At 41.3% G+C, this 23,479-nt stretch overlaps 1 protein-coding gene across 1 annotated transcript in view; it reads left to right on the forward strand.

Annotated features, from left to right (window-relative positions):
* The first annotated feature begins 1,416 nt into the window (after positions 1-1,416).
* FBXL17 (F-box and leucine rich repeat protein 17) overlaps positions 1,417-23,479 on the forward strand; it is a 284,374-nt gene continuing 262,311 nt past the window's right edge. The window contains exons 1-4 of the mRNA XM_042864916.1: positions 1,417-2,127; positions 15,710-15,832; positions 17,956-18,213; positions 18,833-18,964. Of these exons, the coding sequence (XP_042720850.1) occupies positions 1,417-2,127; positions 15,710-15,832; positions 17,956-18,213; positions 18,833-18,964 (1,224 nt within the window). The remainder of the gene's footprint in view (positions 2,128-15,709; positions 15,833-17,955; positions 18,214-18,832; positions 18,965-23,479) is intronic.

Below are 23,479 nucleotides of genomic sequence, written 5' to 3' on the forward strand. Positions count from 1 at the left end.
TGGCTCCTTAGAATTTGCACAGCCATATCTAACTTATTTTGAATATTTGACACTGTAAGCATTTATCTTGAATGCTGTTCAGTTTGAGTGCTTGACTTTAACTGCCATGAGCTTTTAAAGCTGAATTCATTGTTATTAAAATAATAAATTTAAATCTGAGGGTTGAATAGATTTGCCAGATTTTTGCCAAAATCTGCTGCAATTTATATTGATGGATGTTGGTGAGTTAAAAATTCAGATAAAATATTATATTATGCTACTTTTATCCAATAATCTTCTAATTCTAATTCTTCCCAGCTAGCCTGTTTTTACTGAAGGTTGAAGTTTAACAACACTTCAAGGAATCAAACGAAGATAGTGTCACAGGTATTTTAGTCCTCACACAACATTTTCCTGGGCAACAGGCCAAAAGATTTTGTTCACAGTACTTGACCCTGAGCACTTCTGCTGTTGCCCTTCATTATTAAATAGCAGTACTGCACCATATATATCCTAACTACAGCTGGTCTCCTCCCTCCCCAAACACCTTTTACTGAAGGCAAAGTCTTGCATATATTTAAACCTATACGTGCAAGTCATTTTACGACAATAATTTAGAACTGAATGCTGAAACATGCAAAATAAATTTGCTGTGGACAGTAATAATTAGAACACCGCAGCCCACATTTGCAAAGATGCACACTGTCTGAGAAACCGTAACAAAGTATAACACAGGGGCAAAGGCGCTGGTCAGCGATTCGAAACAGCAGGAAATGGGGTTTGCTGGAGTGCGTAGCTGTGAAGAAGGCATTGTTAGAGAAGACGCGGCTTTGGAAGGGGAACACACTCATCAGTCTCTCAGCTTGCGTTACTCGGTCATCGCAAAAGCCTCGCCTGCACTCCTGTCCTCTTCCCCACCGGCTCTGACCAATAGATTTATTTCAGCCTTACTCCGGGCCCCGCACATCGCAACCGCACGCCCCGGGGAGCAGAACGGGTCCCGGAGCATCCTCAGCGCGGCCGCATTGCTCCTTCACCTTCACGTATTTACAGACGCCTCTCGTGCGGCGCCGCACCGCACGCGATGGGGCAGCCCGGCAGAGCGCAGGCCGCTCCGGGAGGCCCCGGCTCCACCCGAGGGAGGCCGCTGGGCCTCCAGGCTCTTCCCGGCCGTCTCTCGGCGGCGGCTCCCGGCCCGGCCGCTGGCGGCAGCACCGCCGGGCGACGGCGGCCCCTCCACAGCGCCGCCTCCTCGCGTCCCGCGGGGAAGGTCAGGGCGGCGGTAGCGGAAGCGTCTCCCTCCCGGCTCCGCGTCCCGGAACCAGCCCCGCCGTCCCGGCGCCGCCACCTGCCGCCCCCGCCGGCAGCATGACAGCGGCCGCCGCCGCCCGCAGGTGACGCCCCGCGGGCCCTTCCGCCGCCGCCGCCGTCTCCTATATGGGCCACCTGCTCTCCAAGGAGGCCAGCAGCCTGAGCCGGGACAGCGGCGGCCGCCGCCGCCGCCGCGGGAGGAAGGTGCCGCCGCGCAGCCGGAGCTGCTTCCTGCGCGGGCCCTGCATGCTCTGCTTCGTCGTGCACGGCGCCAGCTCGCCCGCTCCGGAGCCGCCCGTGCCCGCCGGGGACCCGCTGCTGCCGCCGCCCTACGCGGCCCTCGCCGCCGCCGAGCAGCGCGCCGCGCGCCGCCTCCTCCGCCTGCCGCCCGCCGCCTGGGAACCGCGCGGCCGCTGCCGGCGCCTCCTCCTCTCGGGCCTGCTGCCCTCGCCGGTGCGAGGCCTCCTGGGGCCGGCCGGGCCGCCCGGCGAGGCCGTCTCCGAGATGGTGTGCAAGCGCAAGGGGGCCGGCCTGCCCGCCTGCCCTCCCTGCAAGCAGCCGCGCTGCGCTGCCGGCGCGGCGGAGCCCGAAGCCGCCGCCTGCCAGTGCCCCGCGGAGCCGCAGCCCCGCGCCCTGCCCTCGGCCGCCGGCGGCGCGGGGAGCGGCGGGGCCGCGCCGCCGAGGTGTCCCGCAGAGGACGAGAGGGAGAAGGAGGGAGTGAGGGAACGGAGCGGCGAGGCGGGCCGCGAGGAGCCGCTGGAGCAGCCCGGAGACGGCTGCCGGGAACCGCCGCCGTCGCCCGACATCAACCAGCTGCCACCCTCCATCCTCCTCAAGGTGGGTCGCGGGACCGGGTCTGCCTTTAGGACCGCGGGGGCCAGTAGGCCCCGGTGGGGCTGCGGCCGCCCGTCTTGCCCCGTGAGTCGCGCTTCAGCCTCCTCATCTGCGGCCGCTCCTCGGGCGGGCACGGACGGCGCTCGTCGTGCCCCTGCCCGTGTTCCTGGCCCGGGCTTCGATGAAGCGCTTCAATTCCAGCCTGTTGCACGACTTTGTAATGTGCCTTGCACGCGTGGTGCTCTCCGGCTAGGCTGTTCGGGGTCAGGCTGTCGCTGAGTTCGGCTCGTTCTGTGCGAGTCAGAGCAGGTTCTGCTGAGGGGCACGCAGCTTCTTCCAGGCTGTGTTCTGAGTTGGTTTTACCGATCTCCCCAGTCATTCTGAATTCTTGTAGCACTTCTGTGTTCTTTAACGGCCGTTGCTTTGTATATGCCAGGTCTTGCTTTGCTTCCTCTCCCTTCTGCTATGCTTTGGTTCCTTGGTTACTGTTCTGTTTCTAGAGTAATTTCTAGTTTCAGGCTGCTCAGTCTATCAGTCTGCATACTGACGTTCTTCAGCTGACCGAAAGAGAAGCCTTGCTGGAGCTGGAATCTGCAGTGTTTTCCATAGTTTGTTGAAAGTGTGCCTACAGACTGGAACCAGTTGGACTTGGAGTACTGCAGTCGTTTTCTTTGGGGTTAGATGGCTGATCTTGGAGAGTGGTGACAGAGCAGTGTGACAGATGGCCCTTCCTGTCTGTGACCAGATCTGTATAAACACTGGTTGTGCAACCCCGGTGCTGAAAGCGATTTCTGAACTCTTGTCCACAAACACTGACAACCTACTATTGGTCTTCCATGTAGAGTTAAGTCTGTGCTTGTTTTTTGTTCTTTTTTATGTTGTTGTTATTTTGGAAGTTTGCATGCCTGTCTTAGTTATGTTGTAATGGTGCACAACTTTTTTTTTTTTTTTAATTTTTTTTTAACAAATTCACTGCCCAAGTTCCCCTGTGGCAGATATTTAAAAAATCACAAACTATTATATTTGACTTAAACTCCTCTATGATTCTGTAATCAAAACTCTGCCTCACAGTTCTACTAAAATAAAGAATCCATTTCTTTGCCACTATTAATTTAAGATCATAGAATCATAGAATTACAGTTGGAAAAGAACTCCAAGATCATCTGATCCAACCATTCACCCATCACCACTGTGCCTGCAAAGCCGTGTCACTCAGTGCCACCTTTACTCTTTTCTTCAGCACTTCCAGGGATGTTGACTCCTCGTGTTATCCTTGGTATTAGGCTGTTAGGATTTGAAATGAGACTGGCCTAAGTACACCTTAATGACTTTTTCTCATCAGTGGTATGACTTTTGTAGTCTCTTCAGCATTTTCCCAGTTTCACATTTTCAAAAATAGCAGTTTAACACAGTCAGAAACTGGTTCTTACAATAGTGGGGCTTTCTCATGCTTCTCTCACTTGCAGGTAGTTTAAATGTGCTTCCCTGTGCCTTCCTGTTTTATGTTCATACAGTGCCATGGTCATACCTGTATTCTGAGGGTTTCTTTTGTGTATTAGGGTTTTTAGTTTTAGGGATTTTTGTTTATTAGGGTTTTGTGCTTAGGGTTTGTGAGCAGCTGGAAATTTTTATTTCTAATTCCTTTTGAACAACCAATGGGATGGCCTTATCAGGGGCGATTTAGGTGTATTTCAGCTTGCCTTGAAACAGAGACAGGAGCTCTTCAAATGAGCGTTTGACCCTTTTGACACCTTCTGTATCAGTTTGCTTCTTAGAAGCCATTGTCATCCGAAATCCGTGAAGAAAACTCTTAATTCCAATGTGGTGTTAGAAAGTGACATTTCTTTATTCTTCACATGAGCACTGGGCAACTTGACAGGAAAGCACACCCTCTTAGAGTTCAGGTTCTGCATTTGAACGGTTAAGTACATAGGCATAGATATTCACAGCATACATTCATTCTCTTTCAAGGACTGGTAGTTATGTGCTAATGCCCCTTTGGGCATGCTCTGTGGTATCTAGGATGGTCGAGTGCCCAACTGTTTCTTCCCTTTTCTTCAACATCAGCTTAACCACCGAAGCCTTTGACCCACTTCCATCCACTTTCCCCCAGTTTGGAAGATTCTATTGCTTAATAGGCCAGTTAGCCACTTTATGAAAATGGTGTATGTGAAATCTGAGGAAAATGTCCTTGCATGTTTTGAGACAAAACATAGAGGTGTTCTATTATGAAAACAAGGCTATTCACCCACTAAAGCTGGAACAGAAAGTTTTTAGAACTATCTCTTACAGATTCTTTTTGCTAAACTAATATGTTGGTTCTTAAACTGATGTACTAATCCTCCTTGCTAAACATACCAACCTATATTAGTTTTCATTGGTTTATTTTATCTAGAACTTGTTTTCAGCTTTGAGAAGAATTATGGTTGGTGCAGAGGTAAATGTTCTTTCAGTCTTAACTGATTCTTGTTCTCTAGCAATGTTAAACAAAGTGCTGTTTTGTTTTCATGAAGCTTGCTGTCACTGTATGACTACAGTAGGAAAATGAAACATCTTTTAACTTTGGTGTGCTGATGCTGTGCAATTTGTTGAACTGATGGAGGTGCAAAGAAAAGAAAATTCCTGGAAGAAAAGTTTGCCAATATCCTGGTGAAAGTAAAAGTTGTGTATAAATGTTGTCAATAGTAAAATTCTGAAAGAACGTAGAATCATTTAGGTTGGAAAAAGCCTTTAAGATCATGGTGTCCAGTTGTTAACCTAGCACTGCCAAATCTGCCACTACATTTTCTCCCTGAGAACCACATGTATATGACATAAATACCTTGGGGATGTTGGCTCTGCCACTTCTCTGGACAGCTTATTCTAAGGCTTCAAAACCCTTTCAGTGAAGAAATTGTACCTGAACTTCCCCTTTTGTAGCTTGAGGCTATTTCCTGATATATTCTGAGATTGGTTGCAGAACTGTAAAAATAAGTAGATATTTTGCTTTCCCTGGTGTGTGAAAAGGTTGTTTTTGTATAAACATGTAGGTTTCCACATTACAGAATTAACTGTGTGATAGGAGGGACAGAAATCATGGAAGGAAATTACTACTTCTCCTGAAGGTGAGTGCCTTGGCACTCGTGTTTATCTTAGCTGACCTTGGGCTAACATGTCCAAAAACCTTTTCTGGATTTTGTTCAGGTGTTTCTAGGATTTCTTTGCATTGCTGAGACTGGTATTTGAGAATGGTGATCCAAGTTGTGCAGTGTTTGAATGCAAAGTTATTAAATTATAACGTTTTCTTTTTTTTTTTTTTTTTTTTTTCATGTTGTTCAGAGGTGCCTGTGTTTGATCTTTAGCAGATTTTAGTATGTTTTACTGTCTCTATTTTAAAATGTTGCAGTGATTCACTGACAGCTCGCTCAGATATCTTTTACTGAGGACACTGGCACTGTGGGTGGATGGGGATATAACTTTATCATCCCTGTCAAGTAAGGATATTCTTCTCCTTAGTCAGAACCCTTCTTTCTCTTAGTAAGAAAGGCATGGCATCAGTGTCTCCAGTTAACTTCCTGAGGGCTTAAACTAAAGTTTGCATTACAACTAAGCCAGTCTGTTGGCAAATGGCTGTTAAGAGCAGTGTTCATCACTTTTGTAACCCCCGGATGCATACTTTTGCTGTTCCCTTTGTGCTCTGCAGAGTGATCATCAGACACCAACCTAATGTTGCAAAACTTTTCCTCAGGATCAGGTGTGCCTGAAAAGACTTTGTCTGAATGTAGTCACTAAATTCAGCATAGCAGGTAACCAGGTGTAGTAGGCAAATAAACAGCCTCTGCTAATTGTAGCTTACCGTGGGAATGCTGGTTGTGTTGTGAAAAAGTCACTTTTTCTGGCTGTCACACTTGTGTTAATTCCTTCTGACTTGATTTCCTTTACGGGTGTACAGAGAGAGAAAATGGTCTTTTTTTCAGAGACGTTTTCCTTGAGCTTTTAAATCCTCTCTATGTACTCAGGTGCTCATGAGTCACTCATGTTTCCTTTAGCGTGAGAGTATGTGTGGATAAAATGATAAAATCTCTCAAAAACTAGGCAAACACTCCCCTATCCTTTGTTTATCTTCTGTTGATAGAAGATTGATTAGTTTGCTGAAACAGAATGAAAAAACATAAATGCACTAGAAGCCTAACTTCAGTATGCCTGTAATTAATTGCTGCGTTTAACTGTTCATGGTAAGATGTCATATACTAAACACGTTCCTTTAATTATCAAATATAATTCCTAAGTACTGTTTAATAGGTCTTCAATTAGTTGTTGTAAAGCCTTGCACCCAGCTGATGAAACAAATGGGCAGTTTTCCAAGAATTAATTTTCCAAGTTCATTAGGTGCTGTAATGAATAGCAGCATGAAATATTTCAGTTTACATTTTACTGTTTTCTGCCTAATACTGTGTTCTTGCTAATAACATGAACTTTTAGGCTTCAGAACAGTTCTATTTGTCATGACATAATGGAAACAATTGCTCAAATGCCAGTTTTTTTCTTAGCTACAAAATTTTTTTAGGAAAAGGATCATATAAGCAGAAGCCTTCACTCTTCTATTAAGGTTAGATTTGAATCACAGAATTGTAGGGGTTGGAAGGGACCTCCAGAGATCATCGAGTCCAACCCCCCTGCCAAAGCAGGTTCCCTACAGCAGGTCACACAGGTCGGCATCCAGGCAGGTCTTGAACATCTCCAGAGAAGGAGACTCCACCACCTCCCTGGGCAGCCTGTTCCAGTGCTCCGTCACCTCACTGTAAAGAAGTTCTTGAGCACATTGGTGTGGAACTTCCTATGCTCCAGTTTCTGGCCATTTCCCCTTGTCCTGTCTCCACTCACCACTGAAAAGAGTCCATCCTCACCACTATGGCCACTACACTTCAGATATTTATAAACCTGGATCAGGTCCCCTCTCAGTCTTCTTTTCTCAAGGCTGAACAGACCCAGTTCACTCAGCCTTTCCTCATAGGAGAGATGCTCCAGGCCCTTCACCATCTCTGTGGCCCTCCGCTGGACTCTTTCCAAGAGATCCCTGTCTTTTTTGTCCTGGGGAGCCCAGAACTGGACGCAGTACTCCAGATGAGGTCTTACCAGGGCAGAGTAGAGGGGGAGGATCACCTCCTTTGACCTGCTGGCCACGCTCTTTTTAATGCACCCCAGGATGCCATTGGCCCTCTTGGCCACAAGGGCACACTGCTGGCTCATGGCCAACCTGTCATCCACCAGGACACCCAGGTCCCTTTCCGCAGAGCTCCCCTCCAGCAGCTCATCCCCCAACCTGTACTGGTGCATGGACTTATTCCTCCCCAGATGCAAGACTCTACACTTGCTTTTGTTAAACCTCATCCATTTTTTTTTCTGCCCAGCTCTCCAGCCTATCCAGGTCTTGCTGAATGGCAACACAGCCTTCAGGCGTGTCAGCCAATCCTCCCAACTTCGTATCATCAGCAAACTTGCTGAGGGTGGCCATTATCCCCTCATCAAGGTCATTGATGAAGATGTTGAACAAGATCGGACCCAGCACAGACCCCTGAGGAACACCGCTGGTTACAGGCCTCCAACCGGACTCTGCACCACCAACAACGACCCTCTGTGCTCTGCCAGTCAGCCAGTTCTCAACCCACCTCACTGTCCACTCATCTATCCCACACTTCCTCAGCTTTGTTATAAGGATGTCACGGGGGACAGTATCAAATGCCTTGCTGAAATCAAGGTAGACTACATCCACTGCTCTCCCCCTATCCACCCAGCCAGAGACAACATCATAGAAGGCTACCAGGTTGGTCAAGCACGACCTCCCCCTTGTGAACCCGTGCTGACTACTCCTGATAACCTCCTCTTCTTCCAGTTGTCTGGAGATGACATCCAGTACAAGCTGTTCCATCACCTTTCCAGGGACAGAGGTGAGGCTGACTGGCCTATAATTGCCTGGGTCTTCCTTCTTGCCTTTTTTGAAGACCGGGGTGATGTTGGCTATCTTCCAGTCTTCAGGCCCCTCCCCCGTCCTCCAAGACCTCTCAAAGATGACAGAAAGCGGTTCAGCAATCACCTCTGCCAGCTCCCTCAGCACCCGTGGATGAATCCCATCGGGTCCCATGGATTTGTGAACATTGATGTTGCCTAGGCGCTCCTGGACCACCTCTTCCCTGACAGAAGGGAGGTCTTCCATTCCCCAGATCCTCTCACTAACCTCCAGGGTCTCAGATTCCCGAGGGGGAGCTTTTTCACTGAAGACAGAAGCAAAGAAGGCATTCAGTATCTCCGCCTTCTCAGCATCCCCCGTTTCCAGAAACCCCCTGTCACTTAGCAGGGGAGCCACATTCTCCCTAGTCTTCCTTTTACTGTTAATGTACTTGAAAAAACCTTTTTTATTATCCTTTATCCCCTTTGCCAGATTTAATTCCAGGCGGGCTTTAGCCTTCCTTGTCGCATCCCTGCAGACCCTGACAACATTCCTGTATTCTTCCCAAGTAGTCAGACCCTTTTTCCACATTTCATGGGCCTTCTTCTTTCCTTTGAGTTTGTGCACGAGCTCCTTGCTCATCCACACAGGTCTCCTGCCACCCTTTCCCGATTTCTTCCTCACAGGGACGCACCGATCCTGGGCTTGGAAGAAGAGCTGCTTAAATGCCGACCAGCTCTCGCAGGCCCCCTTGCCTTCCAACACCCTAGCCCATGAGACAGCTCCAAGTAGGCCCCGGAAGAGATCGAAGTTGGCTCTCCTAAAGTCCAGGTGTCACGGAGTTGACCAGATCAATCTATGTCCGTGAAAGGGGCGACAGGCCTCTGACCTTCCCCCCCACCCCAGTCCCACAAAAATGGGAAGGAAGGAAGGGAGGAAAAGAACAGCGGCAACAATCTATGGAGGATAACTTATTTTACTATAATATCGGAATACAAGATAACACAATAGATACAATTTAATTGAAATTGAGATTAATAAATCAGACAAGATGAGAGAGAGAGAGAGAGAGAGTTCCCGGGACCGATTCAAACCTGAAAAGCTTGGAACGGCTAGGAAAGCGCCCTCCAGCACCCACTGCCAGGCAGCAAGAGAGCGCCCCCCCCACCTGGAAGGGCCAGATCCCGTGACTGCTGTAATGTACAGGGATAGGTACTTGGAATTGGGGCAGTGACACTTTAATGCCCCGTACACTACATGATGTTTTGATGTGGAATACTGAAATCCAAAAACAAAACAAAACAAAAAAAAAAAAACAAAAAAACCAAAAACATAGAACCATGACACCAGGATAGCAATCCTACTTTTTGCTTTACTTCTTCCACTCGGGATCTTGAACTCCACCATCTCGTGGTCACTACAACCCAAGCTGCCGCCGACCTTTACTTCCCTGACAAGCCCTTCTCTATTAGTGAGAATAAGGTCCAGCAGTACCCCTCTCCTCATGAAGGTCTATCACTAATCACTAAGCTGTGCTTCTTGAAGTATGTAGCGTTCTTAAAAAGTGAAAACTCAACTGAATGTTTGTTTTTTCTGTTCATAATCAAAAAGCTTCTTAGTTCCATGCATTCTGTAGTGCTAACTCCTTGATTTTTGTATTAATCATTTGTTTTAGAAGTAAATAGTCATTTGAAAAGTGAAAATCCTTGAATTGCATGTGTAGTTTAATTTGTGTGGTGTGAAGTCAAGAATTTGGAAAACTTGGTGCTGAGGATAAGATCTCAACAAACTAGTAACTTTCATTTATCTGCTGATTTTACCTAGTAGTATTTAGTATTTGCTGATTTTGATTAGTAGTGTATTTAATGGTCATCTGATTGATTTCAGTCAAGAGAGCTTTTGTGCTTGGGAAACTTTAGTTAAGGCGTAAGTTACTGTATTTACAGATAAACTAATCCAGTTTAATACAGATGTATTATATATAAGTCTTACCTTCAAGATTTTAAGAAAATACAGTAGAGGAAGGGGTATTATTCTTTTTGTGGTGTGCTTTTTTTATTTATTTATTTTTTTTCTTTCTGTTTTTGTTCTTTTCCTGTTCCTGCTGAAATAAAATCCTTAGTACAAAAGTTTAAAGTAGTCCTTTCTGGATGCACAGTCTGATATAGCTAATACAGAAAAAGCAGGAAAGATTTTTGTGCCTGAAATCCATTTCAGAGAGACTCATTAGTAGAGGAGACAATTACAAATAAAATCTTTTATTTCTAGCTTTTCTGGTTGGACCCTTTAAAATGTCAGTTCTTAAGCAGTTTGGAGTCATAAAGTCAGAACAGCCCAGAGTGGAAAAGATTATCAGGTCCAGCCTTTCAAGGGAAAAGAGAGCCTAATTTATTCTTCCTTTTCCTGTACACTGTAATGGAAAACAATTAAGAAGAAGAAAAAAGAATGAAAAACTTCAAATCAGTTGAACCAGTTGATCCAGAATTATGGATTGTAACATATGTGTATGAGCATATTTACAGCAGTGCGGTGGAATTGGAATAGTTGCAGTCCATAAGGCCAGCAGTACCCTGCTCGGCATCAAAAGAGGTGTGGCCAGCAGAGCAGGGAGCTGATTGTCTCCCTCTGCTCCTCACTCAGGAGGCCCACCTGTACCTCCATCTAGGTTAGGCTCGCTAGAACAAGAATCACAGAATGGCCTGAATTGAAAAGGATCTCAAAGATCATCTAGTTTCAACCCCCCTACTATGGGCCAGGTTGCCAACCACTAGACCAGGGCCACATCCAGCCTGGCCTTGATTGCCTCCAGAGATGGGGCATCTGCAGCCTCTCTGGGAAGCCTGTTCCAGCATGTCACCACCCTCTGTGTGAAAAGCTTTCTCCTAATATCTAACCTGAATCTTCTCTGTCATAGTTTAAAACCATTTACTCTTGTCCTATCACTACCCACCCTCATAAACAGTCATTTACCTTTAGTGGCTCTCCTCTGGACCCGTTCCAAGAGTTCTGTGTCCTTCTTGTGCTGGGGGCCCCAGACCTGGACGCAGTGCTGCAGATGGGGCCTCACAAGAGCTGAGTAGAGGGGGACAATCACCTCCCATTCCCTGCTGGACACTTTTAATGCAGCCCAGGATATTGCAGCCTTCCAAGCTGGAAGCGTTCACTTCTGGCTCATATCCAGCTTCTTGTCCATCAGAACCACCAATTTCTTCTCTGCAGGTCTGCTTTATGGAGTTCTTCCCCTGGTCCAAAAGGATGTAGAGCTGTTGAAATGATTCCAGAGATGGGCCACAAAGATGATCAGAGAGCTGGAGCACCTCTCCTGTGAATAGAAGTTGAAGGAGCTGAGGGATTGCTCAGTTTGAAGAAAATTCTAGGGAGACCTCTGGGGAAGCATTGCAGTACATCTGGGGAGCTTAGAAGCAGGAGTGAGACTGATGTTTCGTATAGTGTGATGGTGATAGGACAAGGGGGAATAGCTTTAAACTAAAAGTAGGGATGTTAGATGTTAGAAAAAAAAATTTATTCAGAAGGTAGTGAGGCACTGGCACAGATTGCCAGAAAAGCTGTGGTTGCCCTGATCTTGGAAGTTGTTCAAGGCCAGGTGGGATGGGGGCCTGGGCAGCCTGGTCTGATGGGTGGCAACTCTGCCTGTGGCAGGGGGTTGCACTTGTGTGAGCTTCAACCCTTCCAGCCTATTTATGGTTTGTTGCTTCAAAGTAAAAACAACTAGCTTACAAATCATACATAAAAGAAAAATTCTTGTATGATTGTACCTGTCACTGAAATAAAATTGGGTTGCTAAAGCTCTGCAGAATGTGGTCTGGCTAAGAGACAGCTTTATCTGATAGATGACTTTTGCTGTTCTGAGTATTGCATTTTTGACGTTTCATTGTAGTCATTTATCAGTCTAAGTGAACGGTTATGCTGAAGCCAGAGACTGACATTAAAAAAAACTATTTCTGGAAGATATGATAAGGCCATTAATGATGAACATAAACAGACTCTTACTTGGGATGTGGCCTAGAGGCCCGGGAAGCCTTTTGGTACCCACTGTGAGGGCAGAAGGGCCGCCAATACTACCTGTCACTCAAATAGCTGAAGTAGGAGGCACTGGCACCTGGAAGAGGATGGGATGTGAGAGTGGAACATGAGTTGTTGTTTTTATTTGTTTTGTAGAAGTGTGCACCCTCTAAGCCTGCCTTTTAGCCATGGAAAAAGGAACCTGAAATTTAGAACATGTTTTGTTAAATATACGTTTTCTTTAGCGTGTGCTGAGAGATAGTTCACTTTTAGGCTTAGGAAGTGGGATTAGGGAGGGATCTGAGGGGAAAAATGTGTTGGACATGCAGAAGGATGTGATTCTGTACACTTTGCAGAAGTTAAATGTGGTAAGTATTGGACTAGCAGCATCCGGAATTTATCTGTCATGGGCAAGAGGTCAGAGAAAATACGTGCAAAAAACATGAAACCAGCAAGATCTTGTCTGCCTAGCTTGTGTGCCTGGTCCTGCGCACACTTGAACTTAGTGAACAACGACTTTGACAGCACCTGCGTTCCCCCTAGTGGCTGATTTTGATTACTGCTTCTCTAATGAGCCAATTTGTGACATCTGCAGAACACTTAACTCTTTTACACTGTGGAATCAGCCATGATTTCAAATGCTTTCATGTCTTTCATGTGCTGGAGTTAGCTGTAGGTCTGTGATGGGTGGGGGCTTTTGATAGGATGGCAAAAATAGGAACAAAAATAACTTAAGTGCTTTCATATTTACAGTAGTGGTTGGATTAGCAGCATCTTTCCTGTTCAGTGTTTGCTATGTTCTTGTTTTAAGAACTGCATGCTTTTGTTTCTCAAAGTAAATAAGATATTTCCACAACTGAGTGTGTTTATTTCCCACTGTAGTAAAGACTGACCAGTTTAAAGTAACTTATAGTGCCAGAGTTATCATCCTTTCTTAGTATTAGCTGGAGTCATTCAGATGCATGTCTGAACATAACAGGGATCACGTTGCCGTGCTGTCTTTTGCAATTTTTGTGACTGTTAAAAGATTTGGTTTTCTGTTTTCTACTGACAGTAGGGATTCAAATTCCCTACTGCTTTATTACCTTAGAGTTTCAGAGAATCTTCAGACAGTGATTTCTTTTTTTAAAGTCTTAAACTACACTCTTGCAGTAGGAGTGTCAGATGTGAAATCACCACTTTGTTGTGTGCTTTTTCACTGTTTGACTGGAGATTTCTTGGATGCTGTTTATAGCCATCTTGCTCTGCGTGGACTCACTAATATAAAGAACTGCAGGGAGGAAACAGATGTGATTGTTTCATCCATATTTCTGTCTCCCATGGTCCACTGATGCCTTAATGGAAAACATACCTTCTTAGAGAAGCATAGGCTTTCAGGAAAACAGAGTTCACACAGACTCATTCAGGATGTCTGCAGCAGATAATGAACAGTGACTTTTTCAGAAGTTGAAGCAAGAGGGGAGATGGAATATTGCAGCCATTTACAGAAGGTAGTTATTTGACTTTTCTTTGTTATTGTTGTTAGGTTTTCCAGGAGCAGTCAACCATCTCCCCATCCCCAGGAGGCCTTTCATCCATGTACATATTGAAAACTGTCAAGCTACGTGTTGTGATTTAACCCAGTAGCAGCTCCGCACCCCGTTGTTTTCTGTTTTCCCCTGCAGTGGAAGAATGGAGAAAATAAAATAATAAAAAAATTAAATTAAAAAAAAAAAAAAAACCACACAAAAAACGCTTGTGAGTTGAGATGAAAACTATTTACTGAGACGAAAAAAGAAAGAGGAATAAAGGATTATAGTTATCAAATTGCAGAATCATAGAATCACCAAGATTGAAAGAGACCTCAAAGACCATGTTGTCCAACCATCCATCTACCTTCAGTATTTCCCCACTAAACCATGTTTTTTAGTACAGAATGTAAGCATTTCTTGAATGCCTCTAGGGACGGTGACTCAAGCACCTTCCTGGGCAGCCTGTTGCAGCACCTAACCACTCTTCTGGAGAAGAAATTCTTCCTGATATCCAACTTGAACCTCTCCTGATACAACTGGAATCTGATCCCCATCTTCCTACATCCTCCATTCAAATTGTAGAGAGCTACAACGTCCCCCCCTTGGGCCTTCTCCAGAGTAAACATACCCAGCTCCCTCAGCCACTCCTCCCAGTACACATACTCCTGTCCCTTCATCAGTTATGTTGCCCTTTTCTGGACATGCTCCAGAGCCTTGATGTCGTTCTTGTAGTGAGGGGCCCAAATTATAATTATTACAAATACATATATATGTATGTATGTATATACACACAAAGCAAGTGATAGCTGCTGACTGATGCACAGCTTGTCCCCAAGCAGTGCCTGCCCCCTGGCCAGCTCCCTTCAGTTTTCAAGTTTCTTTTGTATGCTGTCATGTGGTATGGAGTATTCCTTTGTCTAGTTTAGGTCAGCTGTCCTGGTTCTGTCCAGCACTGGTCAACTGCAACTGAAAAAAAAACCTCACTGGTGTGTTACCAACGTTGCTTTTCTCTTGAAGGCAAAATGTAGCATTTATACCAGACACTGTGAAGGAAAGATCAACTGTCTTAGATTCACTAAGCCGTCTTCTTGAACAGAGAGGCAATTATTTGCTGTTATTGCTGACAGCTGATTGTCTAATCTGTTTTAGTGTCCAATCATGGAAATAAGCTATATTTCAATACTTTTTTTTCTTACTTTAGAAATCTTAACAATTTTTGAGACAAATTGTCCAGTCTACCACAGAGATGATGGAACCATTCTCTTGCTTGTTGCCCCTTTTGATATTCCTTTTTTTGTCTGAAATTTTTCTTTGAATGTTTCCATGTTCTCTAGAACTCAGTGCTTTCCTACAGGCACTTTAAAATTTTCAGATTTTCTTGAAGACTTCTTCTAAGGCTTCAGCTTAGTAACTGATGTCCTCATCAGTTGAGGAGTACTGTTTTATGTTTTGCACACTGCATTCCTTTGTATGTATCCTGGTGTTATGATTGCCTGTTTTCATTGTAGGGTCACTTGTGAATACACTCTGTAACCACAAATGAACTCTAATCCACATTTAAGACTTGATAGACTTTTTTTTTTTTTTTTTTTAAACAGTAGTAATTCCGAGGAAGGCCTGAATATAATAAATAGAAGGCCACCCTTTGAGCCTGCTGTAAAATTATGGTTTACTTGTATCTCTTTCTCTCACGACTGCTGTTTCAGTGCCATGAGTTTTTTTCTTCACTGAACTGAAAAGAAAGGGTCTTCCTACCTGAATCAGAATATAGATTAAAAAAACATTTCCTGCAGCTAGTAAATAATGTGTACAGACTATAATCAATCTAACATTTGTATTTGTAATTCTTTTTAAGTATGCCATTTGAAAAGCACATTTGTAATTTGGTCTAAGAAATGAGTACTTATGACGTATTTTGTTGTTGGTTTTACTAATATGACTTATTAATATTGTCAGCTGTTGTGTGTGAAGATTTTTGTGACTAATCAAGTTGGGGGCAACTTGCAGAAGTGTCGTGCACTGCATGCTATTACCTTCCTTTCTTTTATGAGATATGTTAATAATAAAATAATGATGTCTCAAATATGATTACTTTTGACAAATAATGTTTTCCCTTTCTTTACAGATATTTTCCAATTTATCCCTGAATGAGCGCTGCCTTTCAGCATCATTAGTTTGTAAATATTGGCGTGACCTGTGTTTAGATTTTCAGTTTTGGAAACAGCTGGATCTGAGTAGTCGCCAACAGGTATGGAGGCATCATTGTGGAAAAAAAGTTTTGCTTTTAGAACTTGTACTTCTGATCAAAGGTAAAAAAAAAAAGAAATCCATTACGGGTTGATATCTGCATTTTCAGTGATTTTCATACTAGAGGCTGAAAAAGTTTGAACGCGTAGATTAACTTCCTTAACCTGTCTTCTTAACTTCCTTTGGTAAATATCAGTTACTAAACAGCATGAGATGAGTGTTGTTTGAAATGGTTGTGGTTACCTATCTCTGTTCTACATGAAGCAATGGTACTTTCATCCCTAAGAACTACCATATCTTTCAGTTGAAAAATGTAATGATGCTTCAGTTTGAACAGTGATTTTTCAACTGGTATGTTTGCCTATGCAAGTTTTCCTTCATTTCTCTATGACTCTCTTCCTACCAATAAAACAACAGATCTTGGTTTTTTGAGGTCTTCAGAGATGATAATTCTGGGGTTCTTACAGAGCCTAGACTTTTCTTTGGAAAAGCTGTTTAAGGATGCCTTTTTTTTATTTGTACACCCTTTCTAGGCTTCTTGTTACTTTATTACACGTTACACTTTATCTACACATCTGTAGAACAGTATCTTGAGAATTCTGTGTAGCTAGCAGAAACAGAGGAAGGACCATGGGAGGATCCCATGTCAAGATGTTCATCTATTCTGAACACAAAGATTATATGTGGGATATTACTTTCAGATCATCTGTTTATAGGAAACCATATGTTTCCTATGTGATCTTGTTTCTAGAGTTATTAGTTAACTAATGTATTTCTAAACCACTACAGAAAATTAGATTGTCTGTTTTTTTGTCAATTGACTCCCAATCTCATGCAGACCAGAGATACTGTGTATCAAATCACTTCCCTCTTCATTGTCTAATTTTATTTCTATTTGCTAAGTATTTATACCTGTTATATGTGTTAGGATCTCACTGAACTTTATCATGTATGGCATTGCCCTGGGAAACCTGTACTGTCAATTCTTCATTGTATTCCTAAACCAATGTAAACAGAAATTGTTATCCCTGTCATTATATGGGAAGGGTTTGGTGGCTATTTTTGTGAGATGAGGCAAAAGAACAAGGTATTTCTTTTTCTGTTTTTGCTTTTGAAATTTATCTTCTATAATTTTGGACTTAGACTTCTACAATATTGGACTTACTAGTAACAGCAAACAGTTTGAGTGCAGCAAAGAGTTTGTTTCTTAGCCACAAAAGAGAGAAAAACAGAACAGAATTGTGTTCTTTTCTGTTGCCCTGTCCTCTCATTTGCACTAAATGAATAAGCATTCTTGTATGTTTTTGTTAGATTTTTTTTAAATTCAACTTTTTTTTTTAAAGCAAGGTGATTTAATGCATTTAATCTTTCTGTGATTTTTTTTTGGTCTTGTATTGACTTATGTGCTTCAGAATGAAGTCAGTGCTACTTTTCTTGCCTTGTTTGTAGTACTCTCATCTTTTAATATGGTTGGCATGTTATTTAACAATGTGTGCAGGTACAAAGCAGATGCTTTTGTTAGTCAGAGCTCTGGGAATATAATGCATGCTTCTTTGATTTAATGGTCTTTCCTCTGTTAACATTTAAATATACAAATATTCACTTTAAAACTGAGCAAATAATAGGAGGAAACTTCTGTTCTTGAATTACTTTTCTTACTGTTGCATCCTTTGCTTTTCTTCTCTTTTGTTCATTGGTACCTTGGGTTACTGTTTTATGTTGTTGAGATGCTCACTGTTACTTGCATCACTTTTTATTTGTTGGTTTGGATGATTACCAAAGCCGAAGTGAAAACTTGTTGTGTTTCAGAGACATATAAACCATATACTCACCTGTAAATACTATCTTAGCTAGAGAAGAGCAAGCAAATCCTTTGCTTTTAAAGGAAGAAATTCACTTTCTCTGGAATGTGAAATGAGCTGCTAATCTTATTTTCTCCAAACATTGGAGCAGAATTCTTTAAAATTAACAGTAAAACTGGTCACAGCAATATGTTCTTTATTTTCAAGAAACAAATCCTTTTATCATTGTAATAGCTTATGTAAATGCAGTAGATTTTATTTTAATGAAATAGGAGATACTTACAAAAGGAGTTAAATTTAAATGTTTGATTTTTGTTTGCAGGTCACTGATGAATTGTTGGAAAAGATAGCATCAAGAAGCCAGAATATTACTGAAATCAATATTTCTGACTGCCGCAATGTATCCGATACAGGAGTTTGCATATTGGCATGTAAATGTCCTGGACTGCTAAGGTATACTGCTTACAGATGTAAACAGCTTTCTGACATCTCTATCATGGCAGTTGCCTCTCAGTGTCCTCTTCTTCAGAAAGTACATGTAGGCAATCAAGACAGACTCACTGATGAAGGTTTAAAGCAGGTAATATCCGTTCTACTTTTTTTTTTTTAATCTTAGTCTTTTGACTTTGTCAACTACAAAAATGAATATGGAAGAATGTTTGTGAGGATATAATTAAAATCAGATGACCTCTTTTACTTTAAAGATCTGTATAAGGTCATATATTTAAGAACCATACTATCCAATTTGTTGTGCTACAGCTTACCTCAGGCTGGTGGGATTTTACCGTATCTTTACATTGCAAAAACAGGCAGTTGAGGTCTTCATTAGGCATACAGGAAGTTTTCATGAGTTTTGTCTCTTCTGTTAAAAAGACTATTTAGTGTAAGTTGTGAAGTAGTTATCTTTAATTAAATATCCTTCAATTGTCTAGTGAGTGGGCATTTTTAGTTGCTTTAATATGTCCTACAATTTAGGTCTTAAGTGCTACTCATCTTTTTGTTGATTGCAGTCTCATTGTGTCATGTGTGTATTTATACTCTTTCTTGTTTTCGTATAGTAATAGTACAGACTGCAAATAGAGATGATTTTAAGGGGATGCAGGAATTAAAAGAAATCTTAACTACCGTCACTTTCTAGTTCAGTCAAACATTGTTTTTCCTTTATTTTTAAATACTTGCTCTGATTTCATTAATTACAGCTGGGTTCAAAATGCAAAGAATTGAAAGACATTCATTTTGGTCAGTGTTACAAGATCTCTGATGAAGGAATGATTATTATAGCTAAAGGCTGCCTGAAGTTGCAAAGAATATACATGCAAGAAAACAAATTAGTAAGTATATGTCAAGTTTTTTTTCCTCATGGCATTGTCATTGTCAGAGCTTTCCCTTGCTTTTTGTTAGTTTAATACCTTGGTCTGTTTAAGCATTTCACTGCCAAAGAACATCTACAATCTTCTTTTAGATAAGAAAATGTAGATTCTACAGACATAGCTCAGAAGGTGACTCTGAGTACATGTTAAACTAATGCTGTTTCAGATGCACAATAACTAGCTTTTTGACAGGACATTCCAGTAAAAGCATTGGGTAGATATTTCCATGGGAGAAAATTTAGTACATATCAGGTGTTTCTTTTGTTTATATGAATGTGTTTTTCTGCAGTGCAGTGCAAATTTATACAGACTTAAAGATTTCAGTAGGTTGTGTTGTTGACTACAAATAAAACATACATTATCTTTTCTTGAAATATGTCACTTTTTCATCAGGATGCAGTAGAGTAGTGTGCCTGTGCTGGTAGAATTGTTAGTAGTGTTGAGGAGTATTGTTAAGTGTCTTGTGTCCTAATCACAGTGAGTGAGCTCTGAAGAGACAGTTTCTAAAGCTCAAGGCCAGTTTCCATTAAGTGGTATACTAAAGCATTGGCTTTGTTCACTTATATATTTAATTTTTTTTTTTTTTTTAGAATGCAAGTAGAAAAGTTTGCTTACATCTGAACTCTTAACTTTCAGTGTTGTAACCCTAAGTTTGAAAACTGGTGAAGTGGAACGAATAAATTTTCTTCTTTTTGCAATTTTGCTTGTAAGCAAACAGTGTACTTTGTACTCTGAGTCATTTGATGTGTTGTCTCAAATCGTCAAACACAATGCTTAAGATGTTATGAAATTTGAGAAGAGTTTCTCTTTTAAAAAAAAGTAGCACTTCTTTTGTTTTCACCAAATTGTAGGTATTTGAGAGATAGCAGATAATAGCCAAAACAGATCTCAAAAACAGCTCAAAGGGAAAAAAAAACAGTAGTGTTCCTAGTTGCTTTCCTCACTCCAGTTAAAAAAGGAACTCATTCAGTACTGTCAAAGTGGGTCCTTGTAAATCTATCATCTATTCTCAAATGAATCAAGTATTACTGTTATTATTTCAGCACTTCTAAAGGCTTGTCAAGTAGTTATCAGAACTCAGGTTTTGCACAGTTTTTTTAATGAAAGTATTAATTTTAAATTTTATTTAAACTGCTGCCCACTATGTTTTGGCAGAGTTCAATTTAGCTTTGTAAAGTCCAAATTCGTCTCTTTACCAGTTGTAAACATGAAATAGACTGCATTATGAATTCCAGGAGATTGAATCTCTATAATAAAGTATTCATAGATGATTCCACCAGGTGACAAAACCACTAAAACTGCCAATCTTTTCACTTCATTGGGGCAGGGTATTTTCAAATCTTTCTGTTCAAGAACCTCAATCTCATAAGATGAAGAAAGACAAATTGTATTTGTTTCTGTAAATTGATGATTTATTACTTTCCTACTTTCCATAATTAAAAAAAGAAAGAATTCCTTAATATCATATAGTTAGCTTTAAAGAGAATAATGTTTGGTTGTAAATGCTAATCCACTACTTGCTTTGTTAATTTCTGTGTGTTTTTTTTTTTTGTTGTTTTTGACTGTCTTTTAAAATAAAACCACTGTTAATAGTTGTTGTGATACATCTTGTTTCCTACTCTTATGTGAAGAGGATGGTTTTGGAAGGAGTGGGTGTATTCATTCCTGAACTAAACAATATTTTTTTTTGAAATCCTAATATTCTATGGCAAGAAGGTGTCCTTGACATACAGCCTTGGTTTGTTTGCATGAAGTACATAGATTGTTGGATGTTTTTTCTTCTTTTTAAATCTTTTTAAATTAATTCTTCTGTTACTTCTGTATATTGTGTCTGTGTATTATGTTTTATACTTTCTTCCTCCCTTTTTTTCAGAGGTGCTTAAAGTCATGTGTATCTTATGGGCAATTTTTACTAATTTTAAACTGGAGCACATTGTAGATGGTACATGATGGCTGCGTTTTCATGTAGGCTTGTCTCAGGCTAATGGATTTTATACTTCAAAAATAGATCTATCAAGAGGCACACAGCAGCTAAATAATGCCTTTGTAAGTGTTAGTTTGCAGTGAAAGGTGGATTGGTGAACACCATTCTGTTGCCTTAGCTGTTGCTAAGTAACTCCACTACCAAAATGCTGAGCAGAAACACAGAAAGAATTTATGTTCTGATTGTTTAATATACTAGAATTTCACAGGAAAAAATTGATCCTTTTTTTCCTTTGAGATACTGACTACATAATGATAATAAGTGAAAGCTATAAATAATAAACAGTTTGAAAGAATTGTGAAGAGGAAGTTAAGTAAGCTTATAATATAAGGCTGTTGTTTATGCCTTGTATTTCTTCAAAACTTTTTTTTTTCCCCTCTATCCTCTTATAGGAAGAGTAATTGTATGCAAAACCTTTCTGACGCCTTCTGGCTGAATGAGGAACCTAACAAAAATTCACGAGCCTTCTGAAGTGTGTCAGTTAAGTTATTGTGCAGTCAATGAATATGCAAATGTTATAAATAAGACGTTTATAAACAGGCTATCACACTAAAGAAGAATGGATAGAAAACTTACCCTTGTCCTAGGCTTGCTGAGAAGACTCCAGGAGAAGCAGTATCCAAAAGAAACCCTTCCCTTGTGGTAGCTCTTAAATGGGATCTAGGAGAGGTGGAGCCAGGCTCTGCCCCTTCCGGTACCACAGGTGAATTGCCTTCACCTGTGTTCTCAGGGCTGACTCATTGCTTGTCTCAGGTGATCAATCATAGATTCAGGCCGTGATTCAGCAGTTTCCATACAGTTATTTTTCCTTGCCTGTTCTCAAAACAGTCTGATATAATCAACCTACCTCACAGAAGATCAGTGTAAAGGGAGGAATAGGCAGTGCTAAGAGCCCTCCTAACCTCTTGAGTTTTGTTGGATTTAATGTTTTATATTCTTCACTGGGATTAAATTCTGCAAGTATAAGTTTCACATTTGCCTCGTATGAATGATTGATGTGAATGAAGATGGTGCAAGATGAATTGGTAAATTTTATTGTTAGCTTTTTGTTTCTTTCTGCTAAACTCTTTTTACCTTTCACTATCGAGGAAAAAGTGCTTGGCTCCTGTTGAAGAATCAGAGAACTGCTCCATATTTACATACAATATTCAGCCTGAGAAATAACATGATGGATGAACTCTGAAAGGTTTTGTGATTTCTTTGTGGGAGATGCAAAGTTAGTGACTATAGAGCCTAAGTAGAAGATGTGTCTCCAGAACAATTTCATACAAGCTGTGTTTAAACTCTCAATTTTGTCATTCTGAAAAGACTTCAATTTGATAGCCATATTTTAGAGATGGGAAAAATCTTTCTCTTCGTAACTATGTTGATTCTTCACAGTGATTTTTTTTTTTTTTCTTAACATAGTGACTTAATGGCTAAAATTATACTAACAGTGGTTGCCTATGCCTAGCAGGTGGAAGTTATAGATTTGTACCTTCCTACTTCACGCAGTGTCTGTTTTTTGATTGTTACTAGGTGAACTAGCTTTTGAAGGATAAAGGAAATGCAGATGAGGATTTAGATGTTATGAGAGGTTGACAGCTTTCCTACTACTGTACATTCTTCCCTCACTGTCTTTTATTTTTGAATTTGGTTAGGGGTAGATAGGAAATGATACTTGAAGCTACTACAGTTGGCATTCTGATGACATTTCTCCCAGCCCAATAACAGGGTCTTTTAAAGTAAATGGCTTAAAGATAAATGACTTGTTTGAGACTTCCCAGATACTTTCATTAAAGCAGTTGTAGTGTATTAGCCACACTTTCAGTTGCTTGTTTATTTTCTGGCTCTGTCCAGGAACACTGTCTATGCTGAGTAGAAAGCAGCTTGCTTTTCCATGTGACAGAATTTTGCCTTATTGGCCAAATTGGTGTTTTCATGCTCCATATATATGAAAACTTACTATAGTTAATTTATAATAATTGTTATAATAAATATTTTAAAGATGATTTCTTAATGCTGTTTTTAAAGATCAGTACTTTATTAGTAATTAAAATATAATTTTGTGTTAACTATAACCATTATGTTTGAGTGAACCTATTATGCTTAAGATGTGTAAAAGACTTCCTTCTAAAAAAATCATTAAAAATAAAACGGAAGGTGTTTGTTTTTGTCTATCTTACACCGAAAAGTTATTTGGCAATAAATACGATACTTCGTATTCACCCCTAGGTGGCGATATTGACTCTGTATAGGACTTCAAACCCTCGATACCGTGCATTACCAACACAAAGCAGATAATTTCTGAATGCTGTGCTGGTACTGCATAACCTATTTTCTTTTTGCTTCGGCTGTCAGGATCACAGTTTAAGTAGTTCTTAAGTGTCTTCAGAATGTTGGCAACTGGTTTATAGTAAAGCTTATTCAAGTATATAGTATTTGACTTCTGCAGTGCATTTATGTGTATTGTTACTGAAGTACTTCAAAAGATTTCTAATGTGTAGTTCATT

Source organism: Lagopus leucura, unplaced genomic scaffold, assembly GCF_019238085.1.
Source record: "Lagopus leucura isolate 7727_CA_CO unplaced genomic scaffold, USGS_WTPT01 Super-Scaffold_774, whole genome shotgun sequence".
NCBI lineage: Eukaryota > Metazoa > Chordata > Aves > Galliformes > Phasianidae > Lagopus > Lagopus leucura.